At 33.5% G+C, this 20,902-nt stretch overlaps 2 protein-coding genes across 3 annotated transcripts; one reads left to right on the plus strand and one right to left on the minus strand.

The window, feature by feature from the left end:
- Positions 1–2,068: 2,068 nt before the first annotated feature.
- LOC136232694 (pentatricopeptide repeat-containing protein At1g62670, mitochondrial-like) lies at positions 2,069–5,733 on the plus strand. The gene is made up of 2 exons (XM_066022052.1): positions 2,069–5,327; positions 5,443–5,733. The coding sequence occupies exon 1, from the start codon at positions 2,143–2,145 to the stop codon at positions 3,751–3,753; it is 1,611 nt and encodes a 536-aa protein (XP_065878124.1). The 5' UTR covers positions 2,069–2,142; the 3' UTR covers positions 3,754–5,327; positions 5,443–5,733.
- Positions 5,734–11,596: 5,863 nt separating this feature from the next.
- LOC136233215 (uncharacterized) lies at positions 11,597–18,171 on the minus strand. 2 transcript variants are annotated; one of them, XM_066022823.1, is made up of 8 exons: positions 17,969–18,168; positions 17,645–17,882; positions 16,498–16,560; positions 16,099–16,235; positions 15,365–15,402; positions 15,179–15,224; positions 13,668–13,832; positions 11,597–12,111 (listed from the first exon to the last, which is right to left on the minus strand). In XM_066022823.1, exons 1-8 carry the CDS (start codon positions 18,072–18,074, stop codon positions 11,933–11,935), a joined length of 972 nt encoding a protein of 323 aa, XP_065878895.1. In that variant the 5' UTR covers positions 18,075–18,168; the 3' UTR covers positions 11,597–11,932. The 2 variants fall into 2 exon arrangements, with proteins under 2 accessions (XP_065878895.1, XP_065878896.1); XM_066022824.1 differs by lacking the exon at positions 11,597–12,111 and adding an exon at positions 12,143–13,320 and having other exon boundaries at positions 17,969–18,171.
- Positions 18,172–20,902: the final 2,731 nt, after the last annotated feature.

A 20,902-nucleotide genomic window follows, 5' to 3' on the forward strand; every position in this document is an offset into this window, starting at 1 on the left:
ACAAATGCTGTGAGTTGCTAACGAATGGGACTTAGAACCAGATTGGGAATGGAAAGAATACGAGGATATAGAAGGAACAGTGGTTGGATTCAAACTCGGGGATTTCTGATCGAGTGGTTAGGCCGGATGAAGAGTGTGGATGGTAGACAAGCTGATCTGCGATGGTCATTGGAATAAGGTTCTCCTCTCTGAGTTATTCTCACAAGAAAACTGACAGTGTATACTGCAGATCCCTATCTCCACGTGTCAGAACGAAGACAGATTATATTGGCGGTAGGAAAGAAGAGGCAATTATAGTGTAAAATCGACTTATCATACTATGGTGTCAGTACACCCGAGACCATCCCCGGAGATTGGTGACGCTCTTTGGATAAGATATGGCGACTACCTTGCCTGCCAAAACTAAAAAAACTTCATGTGACAATCTGCTTAGAATATTCTTCCAACTAATCTCAACCTTCGAGCTCGACATGTTACACATAATGCTGACTATCCTATTTGTTTGCAACCGAGGAATCAATCTCTCATATTTTTCTTACTTGCCCTGCTGCACTATCGGCCTGGTCACACTCAACATTTGCTGATATTTGACCGCGACCTGCAGATGTGGATTTTGATAATTGGTGGAATTTGGAGCTTCAGACGGCATCACTTGAGTCAATAGCATCAAGGGTCACGCTCCTTTAGTTCATTTGGCATAACCGTAATCAACTAGTGTGGGAGAGATGGCCTTTCATCCCCTTGAACATCGTTGGACGAGCTGCATAGTTCCTAATTTCCTGGCGAAATTCACATATTAATATCAACAACAAGCCTTGTACAGGTATAACAGACAGGACTTGGAGACCACCAATGTCGGGAATCAAAGTAAACTTTGATGCATCCGTTCAGGGGGCTGTCGGCAATTTCGGAATTGGAGCTATCATTCGAGACTTGCACGGCTTGTACATTACATCATGCTTTGAAGCATTGCCAGGGGCAGTTCTTCCAACAATTATAGAAGCAATCACTTGTCATGAAGCACTCACTTGGATCAAACGACGTGGTGATGTTGAGGTGTGCATTGAGGGAGATTCACAATTGATTATAAACGCGTTACTTCAAGATGTGGAGGATGATTACTCGAGTTTGGGACTTAATTTAGCGAATTGCCGCACTATTGCTATAGCAGTATGCCACTCTAGTTTTCATTTTGTCTGAAGGGAGGCCAATAGTGTAGCTGATGCAACGGTAAAATTGGGATTATTCTCTCCATCTTTAATTGTAACCTCTATTATCCCTCCTGCTCTTGTAAGTCCAATAAAATTAAATTTACTCGATTATTCTTTTATTAAAGAAACAAAAAAAACAACAAATTTAGGAATAAATGAAATTAAATGGTGAAATATATTAGAGAGACCTATGAAATAACTAACATTAATTTTTATGATTTTAATGGTAAAATACGTAATAGAGAACAGTTTTTGAAACATTAAAAAAAAAAAAAAAAAGCTCTAAATTGGGGTAAATTACATCTATGGCCACTGAACTTTACCCATTTTAATATTGTGGTTACTGAACTTCAATTCTGAATGGCATGACCGCTGAACTTTACACTTTTTAACTCCGGTAGTCACTCAATTTTAACCAACTCCTCAAAATAACCGTTAACGACCTCAAAATGAAAATATTCAAGAATTACAGTTGTACATAACGATATTTACCATGCAACCACATTTTTTTATTTTCCAAAATCATATTTTTTTGAGCTTTCTCTCTCTAAAAATTCACACTCTCTCCTAACCAAACAACATTTAAATGACCTTAAAGCGAAATTTTTTAAGAATTAAAATTTCTTATAATGTTATTAACTCTTCGAATTTTTTATTTTGAGACCGACAATGGTTATTTGAGGCGTTGAGTGGCCATTGGTGTTCAAAACTGTAAAGTTCAGTGGCCACACTGTTAAAAATTAAAGTTCGGTGGCTATAATGTTAAATGGGTAAAGTTCATGGCCATGGGTGTAATTTACCCCTGTAAATTGAGAAAATGTCATTTGCCAGATGTTATATTAGGGATTTCCAAACCCTCAACTGCAGTTATATTTGGGATTTCCCTTCCACATCGCCGCCGCTATCCAAATTTCTCAGATCTCCAGCCACCATGCTCACTTCCATCTCAAGACGCTTTCTTCTTTCTCCCTCTTCACATTCCCCTCTCCCTCCTTTCTTTTATCAGATTTTGGGTTCTATTTCTCCTCTTCATACTCACAATTCAACCGCTGCCTCCACTGAAGTTATCGCTTCCTTTCATCAGCTTCTTCGTATGAAGCCCCAACCTTCTGTCATTGAATTCAACAAATTGTTGTCTGCACTCATTAGAATGAAAGATTTTCAGTCTCCCCTTTTGTTGTCAAAGCAGATGGAATCGGTGAGAATTAAGCCTGATCTTTATACTTTTAACATCCTAATTAATTGCTTCTCTCATTTAGAGCGTCTTAACTGTGGGTTCTCTATCTTGGGTAAAGCTCTAAAGCTTGGTTTTCAACCTGACATCATAACCTTCAATACTTTGATGGATGGGTTATGTATTGATGGTAAAGTCGATGATGCAGTAGATTTGTTTGATAAGGTATCTGCTTTAGGTTATCAACCAAATTTATATACATACAATATTATTGTAAAAGGGCTGAGTAAAATTGGTAATATGTATGCTGCAATTTCTTTGCTGGAGAGAATGGATGAGAGAGGCTGTGAGCCTGATGTGGTCACTTATAATACTATACTTGATGGTCTTTGCAAGCATAACTTAGTTACAGAAGCATTTGACATCTTTATGAAGCTTAGGAGTCGAGGTATTTCGCCAGATGTTATCACTTATAATTCTTTAATTCATGGTCTATGTTGTATTAGCAAGTGGGAAAAGGCTTTAGTGTTGTTCAATGATATGTTGGATAGGAATGTAGCTCCTGATGTTATTACCTACAGTTCTTTAATTCATGGTCTGTGCTTGTCCAACAATTGGAAAGAAGCTTTCATGTTGTTCAATAGAATGTTGCATACAAATGTAGCTCCAGACGTTGTTACTTTAAACATATTGGTCGATGAACTCTTTAAAGAAGGAATGATAGTGAAGGCTCAATGTATGCTCAGCAGGATGATTGAAAGGGGCATAGTACCTAATGTTGTAACTTATAATTCTTTAATAGATGGGTATGGCTTACATGGACTAATGCGTAGAGCAAACAAAGTGTTTCATTTGATGGCAAAGAAGGATTGTAAACCCGAGGTTCATACTTATAGTATCTTGATTAATTGGTTCTGTAAGCATAAAAGGATAGATGCGGCAGTGGGACTTCTGGAAGAAATGCTTGATAAAGGTGTAATTCCTAACCATCATACTTATAATTCTCTTATCCATGGGTTATGCAGTGTTGGGTACCCTTGGGCAGCACTAAAGCTTTTCAAATACATGCGTGCAAGTGCTTGTCCTCCCAATGTAGTAACTTACTCAACTTTGATAAATGGTTTTTGTAAATGTGGACACCTGAGAATTGCAATGGGCATATTTCAAAGAATGAAAATGAGCAAGTTCAAGCCTGGTATATTCATATATAGTACCTTAATTGATAGCTTGTTTAAAGTTGGAAGGGTTGAAGATGCAAAGGATTTGATTTCAAGGCTTTCTATGGATGGATTGCAGCCCGATATTTACACGTTTAATATAATAGTTGATGGACTAAGCAGAGGAAGATCGTTGGATAAAGCATACTAAGTCTTCAGAAAAATGGAAGAGAATGGCATCTCACCCAATAATTGCTCTTATAACGTCATTATCCATGGGTTTCTCCGGCACAAGGATTTTTCAAGGGCATCGCAACTAATCCATGAAATGCGTGGCAAGGGCTTCTCTGCCGATAATACCACAGTAGCTCTGGTTATAGAGAATAATGACATCCTGAAACTACTGTAAGTTTATATGTTTATGGATAAGCAGCCAGAAAGATGAGCTGAAATTTTCATATGCAAGGCCTGCTTACAAATGATTGATTTGCTATTTTAAATTATTTGTACCAGAATATTTACTATTAAGTGCGTGAAGCTACTAGTTGATTGTACAGATTCACAACTCTTTGTAGGATGTTATTGCTCGTAAAAAAGACATTTGAGCTTAATGATAATCTTTGTGTGCAACTTGTACAACTTTGTTCAATGGCTTCTGCTATTGGTAGTGTCATTTATGTATTGGATTTGATGCTATTTGAGCATCTAGTGTGTTCTTCCGAGTCTGATGATGAAGAGGGTGACTGTGATCAGTCCTCTAGTAGCCGAGAGTATGTTGTAGATGAAAAAAGGAGCAGGGTCATGTGGCAACAACTGGTTGAGCTATTGGAGAAGAATTGAGGCTCGGCGTCATGTTTCAGACATAATCAAAGTTCTCTGCTGCGATTATCTACTGTTTGTTTCCTTTATCTCTATTTTCCTTCTTTGTTATTATTACTGCATTTGTTGATTTCTCATATCATATCCGTGCGAAAGGGTCATGCTATAACGTTCCAACTATTCCTATGACTCGAAACTTTGCAATCATTCTCTTTTCTGCTGTATGGATTCTTTATTGTTTAGTTTAGTGTTATCAAGTGAAATTGCTATTATAAATGTACTGCAGATATGCATTTGATGATTAGACCAAACAAATCATTCCTATGACTCGAGTATGTTTCAGACAGAAAAAGGAGCAGGGTCATGTGGTGATTCGTTGAGCTATAGGGAGAAGAATTAAGGCTCGGCTTTATGCTTGGGACAGAATCGAAGTTCTCTGCTGCGATTACCTACTGTTTGTTTCCTTTAATTCTAATTTTCCTTCTTTGTTATTGTTATTTCATCAGTTGTTTGTTTGTTTCCATGAGTTCTCATATCATCAGTTGATAATGTCTAAATTCAAGATATAGGAAACACTCTAATTTCAATCATGAATGTTATGTTGCAAACATCCAGTAAACTTTTACTTTCTCAGGTCACATGTGGGAGTATGTAATTTGTACATATATGTGTATGAATTAAACGAAAATCTAGTTTTTTTTTTTTTTTTGTCAGAGTTTTGCTATCTCAGTTTTTCAGTTCAATTAAACGAAAATCAACGTGAGATCATTTTCTTTGTTTCTTACAATTTAATTTCAGTTTATGCCTATGGTTTAAATGGATTCTTTTAACTCTCTTAACTTGTATTTCTTTACCAATATAATGGTAGAGGGATCAAGGATTTTAGTTAGCAGGTGCATATCTGATAAGTTCTCGGATAACTTTGAGCTGGGTCCGGGTCAGAATGTTATCAACGAAAAGAATAAGGTGTTTATTTTGTTTTATGTTTTTGATCCGAATGTCCTTTTTATCATCAATGTGGTGTATTTTATAGCAGAGAGGGACATATTTTGAACTGTATGTAATATTACTCTGATTTCAGTGTGCTGGAAGACGGATTCATCGCAGCATCCAGTTCCCGTTGATACCGCTGCAAATTGCATCCGGTGGACATTTTGTTTTTTTATTGTTAGTCCGTTCTTGTTTGAAGTCTGCATTGAAGGATTATCAACAGATGCTGGATACTTTGAGAGATTTTGACGATGTGTCGGAAGTAATATTTTGATTTTATTTTTTAGGATTTTGAGTCCAAATTTTGTTATCCTTGGATTGAAGCATCCTAAAATTATGTAGATGGATGAAAGCTTCGTTAAATCTAATTGCATTCCGTAGTGAGATTTTAGATTTTTACATCATTCCTAAAACTGTTCAATCTAAGATCCGTTTGTTAATATAAAATAAATTTTATTAACTATGAAAAGAAAAGTAAGAAACCATAAGGTTGCATTATATGATTATATTTTTTCTACAATTATAATATAGGAGATAATACTATATGTCCGACGTGTAGTATACCCGTTTGTCCCGTTTGTTAATATAAAATAAACAATAGTTTTCAACTGGTCAGTGATTGACTAAGTGAATTTGGTCAATCACCGTTAGATCTAGGATTTTATTAATCTGCACCATATGAAAATCACTTGGTCAATCACTGATCAGGTAAAATAAATTATAATTTTGTTACATTTATAACATGGAGATTATACTATATGTCTGGGTGTATAGTATACTCGTTTGCTAATATAAAATAATATTATATTTATATTATATATTGATGAGCATATTTAATTTTCAAGGAATAAAGTGTAAAAATACCCTCTAATGTTTGTAGTCAGAAGTAGTTTTATCTTTAAGATTGGTAGCCAAAAATAATTTTACTTTTAATGTTGGCAGGATGAGTTAATTTCAGTCGGTCATCGTTACTATAAAACACATATTTTATTTTTTATTTTGCACAAACCGTATATCAATTGGAGATTAATATTTTTAAATTAGGTGAAATATTTGTAATTTTTTTCTCGAACTCGTACAAAATACAGTATAATTTTACAAAAAAAAATTCACATCTAGTCATATGTTTGTGATCTGTTACTAACTAGTGATAAAATGACACAAATATAAAGTGTAGATGACAAGATTCAAGACCGAGAAGACAGTTTGGTGAATTGTTATCAAATTGATCCAATTTATCAATATTAAGAGTAAAATTGTTTTTAGCTTCTAGAGATAAAATTACATCATTTTAAACGTCAGGAGTAAAATTGTTTCTAGTTGTAAACGTGAGTGAGTAACTATATAACAAGTGAAATCGCTATTATGATGTAGGTGTAAGTTGGGAGTAAAAATTGTTTGTTATTGTTTGAAACTAAATTTAAATTAATCTATTATTATAAATTAAAATTATATTAATAAAATTATGTAAATTAATTCCAAATGCTCAAGCTAATTAAAATTATATTTATATTTTTTTATTTATTTTATAACATTGTATTGTATGTGAATGGCCAGTTATTACTAGTTTGATACAATATCATGTGATATTGTTTATTTTGGTCCAAATTCAATCTATTGAATTTTATCAGTTTTAAAACACATATATACAGTGACGAATATAGGATTAGTCAATAAAGGGACCGATTTTATAGTTGCGTGTGTAAAAAAAATTCTAAATCTAACTTACTAAAAAAAAATTCTAGATTTGGACTACAAAGCAGGGTTGAATCGTTTTTAACAAACTTTAGAAAATTTATTGTCTATCATATATTAATCTAGTTGAATTTTGTAATTAAATAAAAACGCAGTGAGTTAATTAATCACTCGAAATCTTAATTAAATACAAACGCAATGAGTTAATTAATCACTCTAAATCTTAATTAAATACAACCTCAACGAGTTAATTTTGTATTAATCATATCCCAATTTATTAAATACCCAAGCAAAATTCTAGGTCAAATAACCAATTTATAAAATACTCAATCAAGATTCTAGGTCAAATCTCCAATTTATCAAATATCCAATCACAGTTTAATCGAATCATTAATTTAACATCCCCACTTAATCAAAGTTTGTGGAGACAGGGAAGCCGGAACCACCCCTGGTTAGAGTGGTTCCATGTCTCCACCTCTATATCTCAAGGCGAGATTTAGTTCTATAATTTCTCATACCTTTAAATAGTTATCACGTAAGATATTTAATAAGTTGATCTATCTATGTAGATGTTCGGCTTAACATAGGAGATTATACTATACGTCGATTGGGTGTATAGTATACGCATTTGTTAATTTAAAAAAAAAAATTATTAACTACGAAAAGAAAAGTAAGAAGCATAAGGTTGCATCAAATTAGATGATTAATTATTTAATATTATTGGTTTATAGCATCTCATTAAAATTTATACAATATTCAGTCGCATATTAATATGAATTTGTGAAATAAATTGCAAATCTAACTCCTATCATTTTTAAGGAAGTATACATTTACACCTAACATTATTATGTAAAATCAAATTTACCGTTATCTATAAGAAAATTGACTCGTTATTTTTTTTTTTGGTAAGAAGGGAAGAAAAAAAAACAAACAAACAAAAACCTAACCCGGGATCAGTCTAGGAAGACTGACCCCAATCCTATCCTCAAGAAGAGAAGGTAACAGAAAAGAAGGAGGAACGGAAAGGGTAGAAACACCTAACATCCCCACATGCCCAGCAGCTGCCAAGCGATCCGCCACGCGGTTTTGCTCCCTATAAATATGGGAGAAGGTAAGAGAATCGAAGGCAGGACGAAGCCTCAAGATGGCTTTAATGAGATTCTGACTCTTAAGACAAACAGCCTGTCTATGAAACATGAGCTAATATCTTAACCATTTGAGCCATTTGTATTTCTTAATTGACTCGTTATTTAATTGTAGTAAAGTTGATAGTTTACCAAAAAAAAAAAAAAAGTTTTACATAAAACCCTTATTTTTAGAGATAATTTATGTAAAGTTGGATTAAATTTACTTAAATTTGTTACTTTATAAGAAAAAATCCATAAATTTTTATGAAAAATGGTTACATGTATATACAGTGTAAATATACCATTTAAGTTTTAAAAGTGCAAAATAATTGATATTTTACATTTAAAAGATGTTCAATTGAATTTTTAAATATAAATTGAGATGACGACTAATTTAAAAAAATTATGAAATATTTTTTTTAGATAAACAAACGTATTTAGTGAATGTAACAATATAATGTAGTACACTTATTAATAAAATATTTTTTGTTTGTTATTTATTGGAATATATTTTGAACTTTTACATACAATTTTTTATATTAAAGAGTCCCTTTTTTTCTTTTTTTCGCCTGGACAAAGAATAAATTTTCAAGAATACAGTCATATTAAAGCAAACTTTCTAATTGATAAAAGGAATGAGTAAACAATCACTAACAAAAAAATCATAAAAATCATGCTTCTAAAAGCATCTCCAATCGAGTGTGCTATATAAAAGAAAGTGTCAAAACTTATCATATTATATTAAAATATTTTATTCATTTCCTTTTATAAGTTATTCTAACAAATTATTTTTTTTTCCAAATATAAATTATTCTAGTTTTAATTTTAATTTAATTAACCAGTGCAAATTCATTAATTTAACTCTATATTATTTATATTTTTTAATTAATTTGAAATATCTAAAATGACTTATATAAGGGAATCATAAGAAACTTCAAAGTTAACACTATAGCCCCACAAATCATTACCCTATATATAATTTAGAGTAAATAATTTATTCGTCCCTTTTTTTTTACATAATACACTATTTAATCACATTCCTATCTTTTATCAATATTAACTCTTTGGTCCTTCTGCCTAGATTTTTAGCCGTTATATTTGACATAAACAGACATACAGAAAATAACATAGTAACATAAACATTTTATATTTACTATGCATGTCTTGAAAGCTAAGATATGTTTAATTAAAAATCTAAAAAAACTACGCAAAAAGACCAAATGGTTAATATTGACAAAAAATATGGATCTTATAATGTGTTTTTCAAAATACGGGAACTAAACAATGTGTTAAGTAAAAAGGAAGGGACTAATAAATCATTTACCCTGTAATTTATTATAATTATAAATATTATTATAAAAATGTACCGATTAAATCGTTTTTTTAATATAAAAAAAGTTAAGCAACATTAACAAAAGGTTCATAAAAAGTAGCAACCTTGAAAATTTCAAACACTCACGAACATTTTTTTGATAGTTGTCGGAACCATGGCTACATCATGAAGCACTCGATGAGGAGAGACTATTGGAAATGCTTAATCACAAGCATTTGCATCCATTCTTGTATCCATTAACTGCACACACTACTAAAATATAGGGCAAAATACATTCATGTCCCTTGAATTTAGTTCTATTAACAGCATGATCCCTAAATTTCATTTGATTACATAAAAATCCATAAAATTTTGATAAAATAATGACATGGATAAATTTAACTATGTCATCCCCTCTTTTTTTGTTCCATGACACTATAAATTATAGTAATTTATAGTCAAATACCTATTGTACCCTCATATAACTCGTTTTTTACGCTTGTTCTTTGACTCTTCCTTCATATATGAAGGTAAAATAACTATGACCATAATTTATAGTGATAAATAGAAAAGATACAATAATGTAATTAAATTCTTAATGGATTCTCGTCGACTTTTTAATGTGACCAAAATTCAAAAAAATGTTGTCAAGAAATTTGAAGTTCACGGGCAACACTGTTCATAGCTCCATAGTTTAGAGGGCATGAATGTAATTTACCCTAAAAATAGTGATTTACTAAACCCAGCCCTAAATTTATACTTCTAGCCCCGTGAATAGACCGAAATACCCTTTGCACTAAATTTCAAAAAACCCAAAACCTCTCAAGAAGCCGAAACGATTTTTGCTCAAATCCGGACAAATTAGTGAACCGAATCACGGATGGTGATAGAAACCGTAAAGGAAAAGCTAAAATGGTAAGATTTACCGCTTTATTTCGTTGATTTTTGCATCGAATTGAATCTGTTGTGGTTTTTAAAAATTCGGCCGGAATCGCAGTCGGGCGTATGAACATCACGCCCGATCTGCGGTTCGGGCGTATGCGTATCACGCCCGACCAGTGGTGCGGGCGTGATAGCCACATGCCCGAACCAATGGTAGGGCGTGATACGCATACGCCCTAACCACTGATAGGGCATGATGCGCATACACCCGACCAATGGTTCGGGCGTGATTCCCTTACGCCCCCTTTTTTTTATTAAAAATTAATATTTTTTAAAATTTTAGTAATTTAGTGTAATTTTAGTTTAATTTTAGTAAACATTTAGTATAAATTTTAGTATAAAAATTAATATTTTTTAAAATTTTAGTAATTTAGTGTAATTTTAGTTTAATTTTAGTAAACATTTTAGTAATTTAGTGTAATTTTTTTATAATTTAGTATAAATTGAGTATAACTTTATTATAATTTTATTAATTTAGTAGTATTTTAGCATAATTTTATAAATTTAGTATAATTTACATTATTTACAATTTTATTAATTTAGTGTAATTTTTGTTGTAGACGGAGCGGCCTACTAGGGGTGGGAAATCCATCCCGTAATCTGCTCGTCGTCTAGATATGGACGACGAGGATGATACACCACGGCATACGAGATTGCGTGATATAGATATTTCTGGTCGTAGACATTCATACATTTAAACACTTTTTGTTGTAGATATTAAATTTACTCTATTACGTTTATAAATGTTTATGTTTATTAATGTTTATTTTAATTTTTATGTTTTTAAATTTTTTTTGTTAAGTACATTTATGTAGTTACGGGCTTAACGGACTATTTACGGGTTTAACGGCCTATTTACGGGATTCATAAGCTATTTTTTTTTTGCTCTCTCGATACACGGGCGTGATAGCCCCACGCCACACCGTGTGGTCGGACGTGGGCACGTCCGACCACACGGTGTGGCGTGGGGCTATCACGCCCGACCACACGGTGAGGCGTGATGTTCACACGCCCCACCATGAGGTGAGGCGTGATGTCCATACGCCCGTGTATCGAGAGAGCAAAAAAAATAGCTTTTTCCACCCCAAAACCCATGAAAGGGTAATTTCGTCCTTTCACGGGGCTAGGGGTGGGAAATTGGGGCTGGGTTTAACAATACCCTAAAAATATCAGCAAAACATTTTTATGTGATACTATATTAGAAGGCATTGCGAGAATCTGCTACATTCAAGGTCAAAATCAGTAAGCATGATCAGAAGCCACATAAACATCTTCTCTATGTCGCACGGACACGGAAATGGACACAAGACACGAAATGCAGAAACGCTACTAACTAGAAGTGTCCGTGCAACATAGCATCTAATAATCGAAGAGCCTATCTATTTTAATACCTTAGCGTTAGCAGTGAAGCATGTATACATCTAGTAGTTTTCTAATTGTGTGCTCAATAACTTTGCCAATTCTCAACATGATGGTGTTATCAGAAGCTTACATGAGATTTTTATTCAGAGATGAGAAGAGGCAGATGCACCGTACTCTTTAACCATTAAAATCTCACCGCATAGCTTCTTAGGCACTTGCTTTAATTCCTTTCCTTCTTGCCATGCTTGCCCTACTAAAACTCCAGGTCCAATATGACGAACATATATGATAACCTCATCATTGAATGGATATGGATGCTTTGCTGCAAGTTTTTTTCATATTTTCCGAGTTCGGTTAGATTTCTTATAAAAGGGTAAAAAGATAACAACACAACATAAGATGATGATTTGGTAGCGGCTTTATATCTGTGTCATCGTAAACAGTCAGTCAGGTAGGGTGTGCACCGGACCAAAAAATCTGAATACTGTATTACCCAAATAATTAACAGACACTGCACCAAATAGCATGTAAAACAAAAATATAACCAAACCACAATATTCAGTTCAAAAGAGAAACGAATTTAGATAAAAATAAAAACAGCAAATATCCTTTAAAAGAAACAACAAAATAAAAATCACTATATTTCATCAATTAATTTGTCAACAACAAAAAAATTTAAAATACTTTCAAAATACACCTATTTTGGATCATTATCTCAACAACAATAAATGAAAATTAAATTCCTAAAATCAAATGTGTATATATACATATACATAGAAATGCATAATATAAGTAATATGGTTTGGTTTGGTTTTTTACACTTTTTCCATACTGAACCAAATTAAAAAAAAAAAAACAGAAATATTCCTAAAACTATAACCAATCCCAAACTGAAAAGCTAAATAACCTGAACCAAAAAACCGAATTGAATCGATTCGATAATTCGGTTTTTATTGAATAATGCACATCCCTATCTGAAACTTTTCTTCTTACCAAAACCGTTTTATTTTGGAGGGAAGAGAAGGTAGAATTTGAATGTCTCGCCATACTAGAAGGAGAGATCCATAACTAGGCAATAAATGAAAACTTAGATAGCTAATTCTATAGATTCATATGCTAATAATAAACATGACAAACCTTGCAAATTATTGACATCCTAGATTAAGAATTAACCAGCCTGTTCCCGGGGGAGAAAGGTGAATCTAGCTTCAAGACGGTGCAGAAATTTCACAAATATACATTTTATGTAGACTTCTAGTGAATAAGACAAATGGTGATATGCGAAAAGATTGTTAATCATACGATTAGAGCAAGATGGATGGCATGAAACATAACAAAGGCATATGTATTCATAAAAGCCTAGAGAAGTTGAAGAAATTGAAGAAGTTAAAATTTGGCTTGATGCATATTTACACCCTTAAACTTGGCAAATTTTGCCTATTGGCCCCTGAACTTTTAAAATAAGCTATCACACACCCATACTTGGCTTTAAAAACCTATCACACACCTATAGTTGGCTCATTCGAACCTCCTGCACACAAAATCGTTGATCTGTCACCAATGACTAAGAAAAATTGGCTGCAGCCATAACAGCATTTTTAAATCTATTCTATAAGGTCAGCAATGATGAATCAAGAAGACATTAGTTAGAATTTCATATAAGACAGCCAAAACAAATGCTAAGTTGAGTTAATTTGTTCAACAAAACATCCCGATTGTTTAGACTTCAAAGCAAATACAAGATAAGCATTGTTATCTCAGCAGTTACAACTTTATGACAAGAAAATAAAAAGAAAAAGAATGCATGAGAAACTTTTATATCTTAATTATAGATAGGAACCAAAACATACAGATTATAAAATCACAGAGAAATCTCACCTGGCGTTGGAAAACCTTGAGGATAATTATCAACAGTTAAGTGTCCATCCCCCATTTCATATGCCAAATCACATGGCTGCTCTGTTGACATTACTTCCCTCCTTTGCATTACCTTAAAATACAATGGACTTAAAGTATTTGAAAATTGCGCCACAATGGACCCACCTGTTCATGTATTACTGCCATCAGTTGAGGAACGGTAGGACTAAGCTAACTTGAGGGTGGCCCGGTGCACTACGCGTCCCCGTTTAAGCGAGGGTCCAGGGAGGGGTCCCACCACAAGGATGTACTGGGGGCAAGCCTTTCCTTGCCAATTTTTTGGCAAGAGGCCGCTCCTAAGACTCGAACCCGTGACCTCTCAGTCACACGACAACAACGTTTACCGTTGCGCCAAGGCTCGCTAACTTGAGAAAATAAGAAAATACACAGAAGTCTAAAATAAGTAAAAGTTAGCTTATTAACCCAAAAAAATGAAAATGTGTTCTACATTTGATACAAATACTAACCAGACAGCAGAAAGAAAACCAAACAAAAGCAAGATAGCCGAAAGATCAATCCAAAATGTTTAAACATATGCAGCAATTACATGATCACGAAAATTTTCCAGTTGGTAAGGTTTGTTTCACTTGTTATGCTAATCTTAGAAGAAGCCTGGTACATTGTCTCCCTCTTTGTAGTAAGAGCCGACCCAAAGCAAATGCAAAAATCTGATATGCTAAAAACAAACTGCTTATACAGGCAGCACATAGTGCAGACAAATATGCATTCAAAAAACCCTCCATTCCACTTTATAAGTCATTCTAGCAAGTGAGTTTTTTTTCCCAAATATAAGTCGTTTTAGTTTTCCAAAAAATTTTAGTTTACTTTTTCGGTCCAAGCATTACATTTTTGTGTTGGCCCATGTGTTCTTTAACATTCCAAGGCTTATTCCCCAACCATTACATGAGAGGTAAGTTTTTGTTAATTAACCAATCTAAATTCATTAATTTGACTCTATATTAATTATATTTCTTAATTTGTGTGAAAACTCCTAGAATGACTTATATAAAGGAATGGAAATATATTAAAAGAATGGACTTGATGTACAGATAACTGAATCATTCGCAAGAGCATGAAACTATCAAAATTTTATACATCTTTATTTTCCAAAGGCCCTATAGAATCTGTGATAGTATCAAGTATGAGTGTGAGTGAGAGTGAGAGTAAGAGTTGAGGGGCAATTCCTCAAGTGCCAAACACCAGCAAAATTTTAGAAACAAATAACCCTCTGTTTGCATGGCAAGCTGAACTGCCATTTCCACCTCTTTGTATGATACATTTTCTCAAACACTCGTGACATAATTATGCTGTGGTCCTCTATAAGACTTAAACTTCCTTAAAAAGATCAAGAACTTGCTTGCAGCATTTCAATTGAAAAGGACCAGAACTCATTGAAATCCTAAACTCAGCTTCTGTCTCGCATAACAAAATCAGAGTATGTAATGCACTTATCTTGAACACAGTGAACTTACCGATCAATCTTCCAAAAGTATTTCCATTGTTGCAACGGAATATGGCCTGAGAAGCCCAAAAAAGTTGCATCAGAAAAGCATAACTCTGGTATTGCATAAAATGTGACAAAGAGACAAATAGAAAATGAAAAGTACAAGAAAATCATAGCTATCACATTTCACCACAAAAATGAGTTCAGAACTGACCTTTTTGAAGGATTTCATCCAAGCAATAGGCCAAGGTCCTAACCATTAATGTTCCATATCAGTATCAAAACGTCATTTAAAGGATGGCGGGAATTGAAATTTGATAAAGGTAAAATGACTACAAACACATGCGCAATTCATTTAAGGCTTAATATTTAAATCACTGGAATGACTTTGGAGTTTAGCATAGTTTATCAATATAAGGCTAATAAAGCAGGTCCCATCTATCTTTCAAAGTTATCAATGTGTCCAAAAGGTAGCCACGAGTCATTCACAGCAAGTGGTATCCACCTAGTTGTTGCTCAGCGCATTTTGCTACTGGCAGCAACCACACATATCTTGCTATAACCCCCTAACAACTCCTATCTGTGGCCTTTAGCATCTTTATCCCACCACCCAAGCAATCTCCCCTCCCTTCTTTTCTCTTCTTTCCTACCCGATGTCCCTAAATAATAAAGTGAAAGGAAGACACTCAGAGCGAAGGTACTTATTTTTCTCTCTTTTCAAACATTTATGGCACATGAAATATGAGTAAAAGAAAAAACATGAGTACATCACAGTATATATACACCAAATATTTGGTAAAGCCAGGTATTGACAATTGACTACAGCTATCACATTCAAAAATAATTCTTTTAACACCAATGACCACATACTACATAAACTAGTCCTAAATTAGTATGCAGGAATATACATCCAACTGCATAAACGGCGACAACATTCAAATAATTTACCTCCACTGCTTCGGCAATTGTAAAATTCAATCGATGTTTCATCATCTCTACCAGATAACAAGTTGGATGCACATTTCTTAGCCAACTTAGGATCCTCATAACGTGTGCCAGCTATCTGCCAAGCTCTTGATATAAGCCTACATAACGTTTTCCCCATCATATAAATGATCATATAAATAATTCAAAAATACTCCAGTAAATTATGATTCTTTACTTCCATAGATTAGCAAAACCAATCTTATTGGATAGAATGAAAAAGAAGAAGGAAGATATGCTAAAACACTACCAAAACATTTACAAAACAATCGAAGATAATAAACTTCATGTAACTTACTAATTTCTTTTTTTAAGGAAGCTCAATAAACTTAAGAAAAAAATAATCATAACTGCTACAATAACCTGGGTTTTAACAATGCCAGCAGCCTATGACGCCTGTCTTCAGGAATGTCCTCAATTTTTTTCCTGAAGATCAAGACAAATCAAAATTAATCAGAGAATATATGGGCCTGGGCCATAAATTCAATAAATTTAAACATGTGGTGCATGGCCTGAAAAGAAGGCTAAATCTAAAGCTGTAGTATATTAGAAGATACAGGCACATTGATATTTCTTTGCTTGCCTATGTGCACATCAGCAGTATGTAATAATGTTTAGCAATGAATATCGAGGAGTGGGCAAAAGATATATACGGTCAACCCCTTGCAAAGAGACAGCAAGGCCCTCCACTATAAACCAGCTATGTTACACGGAAACGGATATGAGAAACACGGAAAAGCTAATGAAGAGGAGTTTCCATGCAACATAGGCAACCGTATGTGCAACTACAAGAAGAAGAAGATGGTGGATGATGTGCTCCTCTCTCGGAGAAGAGCGACAAAAGTTATCTTTCAGTTGAAATGAGTTCAAATCAGCAAATCTCAAATTTGCAGTTTGCATATAGTCAAAGATATCTGAATGCAGTTTAGGTTGATGAATGAGGACACTAATTTGTCAGTCAAAACTACTGAATTAGAGTGTGGGTTACTCTGCCACACATTTAGAAACTGATAATCCATAGTTACATTCAATATTCGATTTTAAGAACTCAGAACATCTCGTTTTTGCTTCCTAATTCCTAATAAGTACACCAGTCACCTTGAAAGCAACCACCCCCAATGCCCAAAGGCCAGACACAATGTTGCTACATGTCAGTCCAGAGCTAAAACATTACCTTAGGCCTGATTATGCTTGTAATGCACATGCAAATGAATTAACGAATGCAACAATTCTGATTCCAATTTTATCCTGCTTAAAAAGCAAAATAATAATATGACAGTTATCCTATACCACGAAAATATCATCTAATAGCATAGTATAAATGTATAACAAAAAATCCACAAGTTCATCATCTATTAAGGAATCTATAAAGGCATAATTCACCAGATAGTTCATCATCCCTAAGTTAATTTAACCTGTTTGAACTGAAGTCGGAAAACCGCAATCATAAAGACACCACTACCGCCATTACCACCGAAATGAGCAGAAATAGTACAAACAACTCACTCACCATAAATATGCAGCTGGATTATAAGAAGCAGGTTCAAGAGGAATCAAATCATTAGGAGGATCAAGAAAAGCAACTACATCTTCCTCGTCTAAGTATGCCTTGTCTCCAGTAGGCGTAATTTCATAGGGTTTCTCATCCCAGGGCAACGGATGTCCTCCATCTACAGCTCTGATAGCAGAGCAAGGAAAACGAAGCAATCTCTGACTCCTAGCAATCCGTTTACCGTCTTCAAGTGCAACTGAGAAAGAGGAGGCGTAACACAAAAACGGTAAGAGACTATTATCAAAATTTGTTATTGTGGTTTAAAATGGAAATGAAATGAACCTTGAGAGGTGGAGAAGAGGAAACGGAGGTTATGGCGGTGGAAAGGGATAGTAATCGGAGGTGATGATGCATAGGGGTGAAGAGAGTATGTTAATGTTAGGTTCATCCCAGAATTTTCAAGGAGGAGAGACGACAACTAGTTTATGTCCATCTTCTTTGAATTCAAATTTTGGTGTCCGGATATGCTTCTCATGAATTTGGCTTAATAGACATTTATCAGAAAAAATAAATTTTCGCCCGAACAATTTTACGTTTTAAAATGGTATGATTTTACTCTTAACATTAGAAATCAAGAACAATTTTATCTCTATCGTTGATAAATTGGATTAATTTCAGACATTATTATAAAACACGGATATTTTTGTTTTTTATTTGCACCAATTGCATAACAATTCGTTATAAAGAAAAGATTTCATATTTTTTATACTTTAATAATAGAATTAGAGATTAATATTTATAAATATGGTGAATTTTTTGAATTTTTTTTTGTCTAATTTGTACAAAAAGATAGTATGTTTTTTTTACATCCCGACATATATCTGTATTTGTTACTGGTAAAATAACGTACGTTGTGAAGTGTAGATAACAAGATTCACGATCGAGAAGACAGTTTGATGAATTATTTTTCAAATTGACCTAATTTATCAACGTTAGGAATAAAATTACTCTTGGCTTCCAACGTTAAGGATAAAATTGCTCATGGTCCAAATGTTAAGAATAAAATATGATATGAGGTAAATATTGTATACTAGTAGTTTACCCCTAATTTCGTGATTGGACACATGTAAAAATATTTTAGAAGCACATATTTGGCCATGGATTGAAAAAATTTTAACTTTTTTTTTATAAAGAAAAAATTTTAACTTAATATTTCTAAATCATATCGATTTTAATTTTATTAACATATTTAAAATTGTGGGACGGGAGAAGAAAAAATAATAAGATAACGGTAAAAAAACAAAAATGAAAAAGCGTTAAAAAAATAAAATGATAAAAAAAAACAGGAAAATGCATAAAAAAACAAAAAAAAAACAATATCAATTAATTCCTTTTTTTTTCTTTTCATTTCTTCTGTTTTCACGTTTTTTGCTTTTCATGTTTTTTTATATATTCACCTTTTCTGCTTTTCCATTTGTTACGTTTTTCCGTTTTTTCTGTTTTGTTTATTTTCTCTATTTTTTTGTTTCCTACAAATTTTTGGTTTTCATGTATTCTGTTTTGTTATATTTTCACGTTTGTTATGTTTTTTCTATTTTTCCATTTGTTGCCCGCTTTTCACGTTTTCATATTATTATTTTTCGTTTTGCATGTTTTTTCTTTTTTTTTTCTAAATGTGATACATTGAAAAATAATGAGTTTGAATGAAATTAATTCATTAATTGTTGATAAACAATCCAACCTTATGCATTATCCATGAATCGAATTTGGTTATTAACAAGCAATTCATGAATTCATTCTTTGATTAGATTTAATTGATTTTTTTTATCCAATAACCATTGAATTGGTCATGAAATTAGTACACATCTAATTCATGACTCGATAAATAATTACGTAGATTCGTGACTCGAGAAACAATCTTTTGTAAAGATGTTATTATGTTTAGGTTAAGGGAGGAGAAAAAAGTAGCTCATAGTTTAATTTTTTTGGGTAGAGGACATAAGTTCTCTAATTATCCTTTTGGAGGATTGTACGGCTGCCATTTGGGACGTAGCCATTTGGAGCTTAGTTTGTAATGATACTATTGACGCTTTTCTTAATGATAATATATAGGCTTAATAGGCACTCAACCCTCTAAACTTGTAACTTTTTTTCACCTGGTCCCCTCAACTTAGGAGACATCCTCTCAACCCGCTCAACTCTCCAAAAACATCACGTATAACCCCTTACACCACTATGTTCGGTCAAAATATTAACCCGTGTAGAAAACGTGCTTGACTGTTGACCTCACCAATGTCACGTGTCATTTTTTTATTAAATTTTTCCATATTCGTGCGAGGTGCTGTCGCTGTTTGTCGTCGCATCCTTATCGAGGTGCTGAGGTTGGCGGTAGTGGTCGTCGAGGTGAAATGTATCCAAGTGATTATTATAAAAATGACACGTGGTATTGGTGTGCTCAACAGTCAAACGCGTTTTCTACATGAGTCAATATTTTGACCGAACATAGGGGTGTAAGGGGTTGTATGTGATATTTTTGGAGAGTTGAGGGGGTTGAGAGGTTGTTCCCTAAGTTGAGGGGGCCAGGTGAAAAAAAGTTACAAGTTTAGAGGGTTGGATGCCTATTAAGCCTAATATATATTAACCCAACTCACCGATATTAGTCCTTTAATTATATCAGTTATAACATTAGAATTACATTAGAGAAAATTATAAAAATAAATCATGTAGTTTGGTTCATTTTCAAACATAAACTACGTACGTGGTTTACAAGTTTACAAATTGGTACTTTCTGGTTCATTCTGTTAGTAAGGTGGCGTTTGTTTACCTACTTTTCACCTCTTGTTTGCCTTTTCATTTTAAAAGACAGAGTTTTAGGTGTTTGGTTAGACTTCTCATGTTTGTCTTTTACAGTTGAAAAGCAGCATTAAGTGTTTGGTTAGTGACATCTTGTTTGCCTTTTACACCTGAAAAATAGCCTTTTGCAAAAGCAGAGAATCTCTGCTTTTTGGAAAAGCAGCATTTTCAAACAGGAAACAGGAAACAGCAACAGCAAACCGTAACAGCAAACAGCAACAGCAAACAATAGGTAAAACAAACGGGCCCTAAATGCAGTCTAAACTAGGGATGATAACAGGTAGGCTACCCGTGGGTAGTGTCAATCTCAAACCCTTATCCTTTTATTTTTTTAATTACCCGTACCCATCTCATTACCCTAACAGATATATATTTTGCATCTCATATCCGTTCCATTTAATTATACCCGCGGGTACTCTTATC

The sequence above is a fragment of the Euphorbia lathyris genome, chromosome 6 (genome assembly GCF_963576675.1).
Source record: "Euphorbia lathyris chromosome 6, ddEupLath1.1, whole genome shotgun sequence".
NCBI lineage: Eukaryota > Viridiplantae > Streptophyta > Magnoliopsida > Malpighiales > Euphorbiaceae > Euphorbia > Euphorbia lathyris.